General features: G+C 63.2%; 1 protein-coding gene across 1 annotated transcript; it reads right to left on the bottom strand.

Moving 5' to 3' along the window:
* Window positions 1-292: 292 nt before the first annotated feature.
* On the bottom strand, window positions 293-4,331 carry VAX1 (ventral anterior homeobox 1). The gene is made up of 3 exons (XM_066240006.1): window positions 4,091-4,331; window positions 2,802-2,989; window positions 293-1,028 (listed from the first exon to the last, which is right to left on the bottom strand). The coding sequence occupies exons 1-3, from the start codon at window positions 4,329-4,331 to the stop codon at window positions 459-461; spliced, it is 999 nt and encodes a 332-aa protein (XP_066096103.1). The 3' UTR covers window positions 293-458.
* Between the last annotated feature and the right edge of the window lie 216 nt (window positions 4,332-4,547).

Here is a 4,547-nt window from a genome sequence, read left to right on the forward strand (position 1 = left end):
GGAACGTATTCCTTTTTGGTCTAAGGAAACCTGTTAGCTTTTTCAGTACCTGGGATTTGCATGCAGCTTTTCTCTCAAATATTCGTAAGACTAAACAGCAGCAGCAGCCGGGTCTAGAGCAGGCGTCCGGTGCTCCGGCCTTGGAGCGGGTCTCTGCCCTCCGGGGCCCGGCACTGGTTCGGGCATCAGGTGGGCTACCTCGGGCCTTTCCCCCCAATTCTTTGGATTCTCCTGGATTCAAAGGAAGTTTGGGGTGGGGGGCAAGGAGAACACATAGGAAAGGTAGAAAAAATTGCCCCAGTGAGATCAAGTGGGTAGCAGAGCCTGGTGGGGAAGGAGAGCTGTCCGCGGCCTCCCCGGAGCCGCGCGTCCAGCGTGGGAGCCCCGCGCCTTACGCGCGAGTCCATAAATATCACACAATAGATACTATAAATATAAATACAGGGAAACACTTAGAATCAGTCCAGCGCTTTTTTCTCGGCTCCTTCTTTGCTGTTGGTCCGGGAGTAAGGCTCGAAGGCCGAGGAGCTCAGGTATCGGGCGGAGAGTTCTTGCAAATTCCCAGCCAGAGAACCAGCCATTGTCAGCGGGGCGGAGGAGAGGCGGCTGGCCACGGAGCCGAGCAGCGAGGGCACCGGCAGGCTGAAGAGGCTGTGTCCGGCGGCCGGCGCGCCCGCGTGCAGGCCCCCTGGCCCGGTCGGCCCGGGCCCGGGGGCACCGCCCACGGCCGGCGGGTGAGGGGACGCGGCGCCGGCGGGTCCGGGGGCCGTGGCGGCGGCGGCCGAGCCCGCCGCGGCGCCCGCGCCCAGGGCCGGTAGGCTGGGCCCGCGCAGAGCCGAGCCGAGCGCTCCGGTGGCACACGGCGGCAGCAGCGCGGGCAGGCCGGGCGGCGACAGCAGGCGGCCCTGCTCCAGCAAGCGCAGCACGCTGCACGTGGCCGCGGTCTCCGACACCACCGAGCGCAGCTCCGAGTCCTTGCCCTGGTCCTTCTTCTGTTTCGTGCGCCGGTTCTGGAACCAGACCTTCACCTGCGTACCAGGCACGAGGAAGGTGGGAAAGAGGGGCAAGGGAAGAAGGGCGTCAAGGCAGGCGGGCTCCGGGGCGCCAGGGCTCCGGGACCCTCCAGCAATCCCAGCCCACCCGCCTCGGGAGAGGTCTGTCACCAGAGCTGACAGGGGGATCCAGGCCCACACAGCTCTGCTAGGCTGCACTTCCAGGTCGTGAAAGCAGGCCGAGATTACCAATCAAGTAATAAAAACGTCCACGACCTTAACTCAGACAAAGGCCAGGAGGTATTTCCCGGGGTGGTCGCACCACCTGAAGCTGCACCGTTGAACTGTGAGGGCTGAGGGTGCAGAAAGTGGGAAGTGAACGGAAGTGGGGAGAGCCTTTCCCTGCCTTTCTGGACCCAGGCCCCCGGCCAAACAGGCTCGGATTTAGCCCCAGCAGCAGCTACTGTTGAAGGCTACAAGCAGCTGCTTCTTGCTTGTTAGGATAAGCCTTGACCATCAACTAGCAGCAAGCAGGGAAAGTGGCTGCAGAAGGAACAGTTTGTGCAGGATGGACTTGACAGGCCACCGCCTCTCACCACCAGCTGGATTGGAGGGTCTGAGTGATACTCAACCGCTCTGTGGCTCTCCACCAGGAGCTGGGGAATCGCAGGAGGAAGTCGGGAGGCTGCACTGGACAAAGTTCTCGCCACCATCACTTTATCTTCTCCCTCTGTCCCTCCTCAGGCCTACCTGGTGGCCCAGAATGGAGTACAGCAGCTACAGGGAAAGGTTATCCTGTCTATATTCTGCAAACTAGACTCAGAGGGTGGTAGCAGAGACTGAGGAAAAGCTACCGTGTCAACTCAGACTCAGAAAGAACATCCACTCAGTTCTGTCCCAGCTTCTCAGCTTTCTGCCCAGATTCTACCCTACAATGCTCCCCACCTGCTTCAGGGCTGGGTGTAGGGAAAAGGACTCATCCTCAGAAAGAAAGGAAAAAAGTGTCTGCCTCACCGAGGCCAAAGGGCCTCTGCCAGGCAAACCTCTCAGGTCCTAAAGTGCTTCTGGCTGAGTCCACAGAGCCAGCACCATAGAATCATGTGGATTTCATGGAAAGCAAATGACCTAAGGCACAGCTGGCAGTGTTGGCTCCCAGGGCCCCAGACCTGTCTCCCATCCAGCACCTCACACATCCTGGGCATGGAAGCAGGGCCTCCTTGGGTCTGGAGTGGTGCTCAGGGCTGACGGTGGGCTTGGGTGGCTTAGGGCCAAGGGAAGCCTTAAGGGTCAGAGCAGCTTTCTAATCTCAGCTGTCACCTACAGCACTGGAACAGGGGGCTTGGGCTCTAGGCTTTTGACCCACTGCAAAATGGGCCTGGGTGTTGTGTAAGACTGGGGTCCCCAAAGGGTGTGATGCCTAGAAATCTGGCCAAAATGAAGTGGCCAAAATTGGATGAACATCAGTTCTTTGTAAAGACAAGCAAGGAATTCTCAAGATGGGGGTCCAGAAAGAATTCCAAAAGGACAGGATTTGGGGCCTCCTAGGTTAGGCCACGTGATCAGAGCCTGGGCGCTGGGGTGTTGGAGGGTGCAGGAGGAAAGGGGTGGCTTAGGGCAGGGAAGAAAGGGAAAGCCTGAGACCGTTTCTCTTCCCTGTCCGCCCCTGCTCCTCCGCCTCCCCTGGGAGACTGTCTCCAGCCAGACTGGGTGGCGAGGAAGAGCTGGCTGGGGGGTGGGGGAGGGGGCTAGTTCAGAGCCGGGGGCAGCCTGGCCGCGAGTTCAGAGCCGGGGGCAGCCTGGCCCGAGTACCTGGGTCTCGGAGAGGCTGAGCTGCCGCGCGAGCTCGGTCCTCTCGCGGCCCACCACGTACTGGCAGCGCTGGAACTCCATCTCCAGCCGGTAGAGCTGCTCCGCCGTGAACGACGTGCGCGTCCTCTTGGGCCGGTCCAGGTCCAGGCCCTTGGGCAGGATGATCTCTCGGATGGACCCCTTGGCATCTGGGGAAGAGAAGATACCAGCTGCCAGAGCCTTCCTGTCTCTCTCCACCTCCCTGGCCGGAACTGGCTTCGGAACTGTCGCCACCAGCTTTAAGTTCGGGGGGAGGGGGCAGCCACAGCCGGCGAACGAAGACTGTGTTTGGGGGGCGAGGGGACTACCACCACCCGCTCATGGGGGGGAGAACCAGACTTCGCTTTTGCACAACCGTCTGGACAGCGGAGGGGAAAAAATCAATTCCAAATCGCTGATAGTCCTCCGGCCTCGGGTCTTGACAACGTGATCTGGGTCGGTGGCGGCCTGAGGGTCCCCGCACTGACCAGCCCGGCTCGTGGGGCCCCAGCTCTGGAGCATATTGACCAGACTGCGCTCCGGCGGTCCCCACCCCCATCCCGGGGTCTCTCTCCCTCCCGAGCCCGGGAGGCGGAAGGAGGAGGGACCGAGTCGAGCCGGCGGGGCCTGGCGATCCGCGGGCGGGGGCGGCGCCGGGCCGGGGCCGGGCCCCACCGCCGTGGCCACCCCAGCCCAGCGCACAGCGCGCAGCGGAGTGGGGCCGAGCCGAACACCGAGGCGGTCCCCGCAGCCGCACAACGGAGCCCGAGCGCTTTTGCCGGCGGCGGCGGCGCGGCCCTCGGCCCAGCGTGCCATCCGGCTGGGCCGTAGCCGGCGGTCGCTGGCTGTTCCCCCCCGCGCCCGCGCTCGCGCTTCCTTGGCCTTGGGTGCGCTCAATGCGCCACAGCGCCGGAGTCCAAGACCCGGCCTCCGCAGGTCCCCACGGCCGCAGGGCGCGCACACGTCCTCCAGAGTTTCCTGCTCCGTTCCCGGGTCGGAGGCCGCAGCCTCAGAGACTAGGCCCGCCCGTGCATCCCCTAAGCCTCCCCAGCCACTCTGCAGCCGGGCCTTCGGGGCTGGGAGGGTCGAGGTCCCGGAGAGTGCGCGCCCCAGGTGCAAGTCCCCACCGGCCGCGGGGAGAGAGCTAGCAACTTTCTCCAAAGTCCCGGCCCACACACACCTCCTCCCCGCCTGCCGGGGTCATTGGTGGCGCGCGACTCGGACACCGGAGTCGCCCCAAAGAACGCGCCCCGTAGCCCTGCCCACCCTACCTCGGACCAGGATCCGGCGGCAGTAATCCGGGTCCGCAGAGGAATTGGATTTACTTTTGTTACAATCTTCCGCGGCGCCGGACGCGGAGAAGGCGCCCTGCGGCTCTTTGAGGAAGGCAGCGGGGAGGTTCCCTTCTGCGCCCTTGCTCTCCCGGCTCTCCTTGTGCGCGTTCTTGGAGACCCGGGCAGTCTCTGCGTCTGAGTGGCACCGAACGTCCATTTTGTCTGGTTTCCCGAACATAGGAGAGCAAGAGCAACAAAAAGAAAAAAGGAGAAAGAAAAAAAAAAAGAAAAAGAGGCAGAGTGGGGGGATAAACCCCTACAACACACCTCCTACCCCTGGCCGGGAGAGAGGCAGGAATGAACGTCCCGGCAGGGTGGCTGCGGCGGCCGCGGGCGGGTCAGTGGCGACCGACGAGTGGCGCGCTGGCCGAGAGGCGGCGGGCTGGGTACGAGA

Source organism: Saccopteryx bilineata, chromosome 7, assembly GCF_036850765.1.
Source record: "Saccopteryx bilineata isolate mSacBil1 chromosome 7, mSacBil1_pri_phased_curated, whole genome shotgun sequence".
Taxonomy (NCBI): domain Eukaryota; kingdom Metazoa; phylum Chordata; class Mammalia; order Chiroptera; family Emballonuridae; genus Saccopteryx; species Saccopteryx bilineata.

Excerpts from the sequence above, each read along its gene's own strand:
- VAX1 (XM_066240006.1), bottom strand. The coding sequence starts at position 4,331 with ATGTTCGGGAAACCAGACAAAATGGACGTTCGGTGCCACTCAGACGCA. Across the intron at positions 2,990-4,090 it reads CCGCCGGATCCTGGTCCGAG|ATGCCAAGGGGTCCATCCGA; the intron begins GTAGGGTGGGCA and ends TCTCTTCCCCAG. Across the intron at positions 1,029-2,801 it reads TCAGCCTCTCCGAGACCCAG|GTGAAGGTCTGGTTCCAGAA; the intron begins GTACTCGGGCCA and ends CCTGGTACGCAG.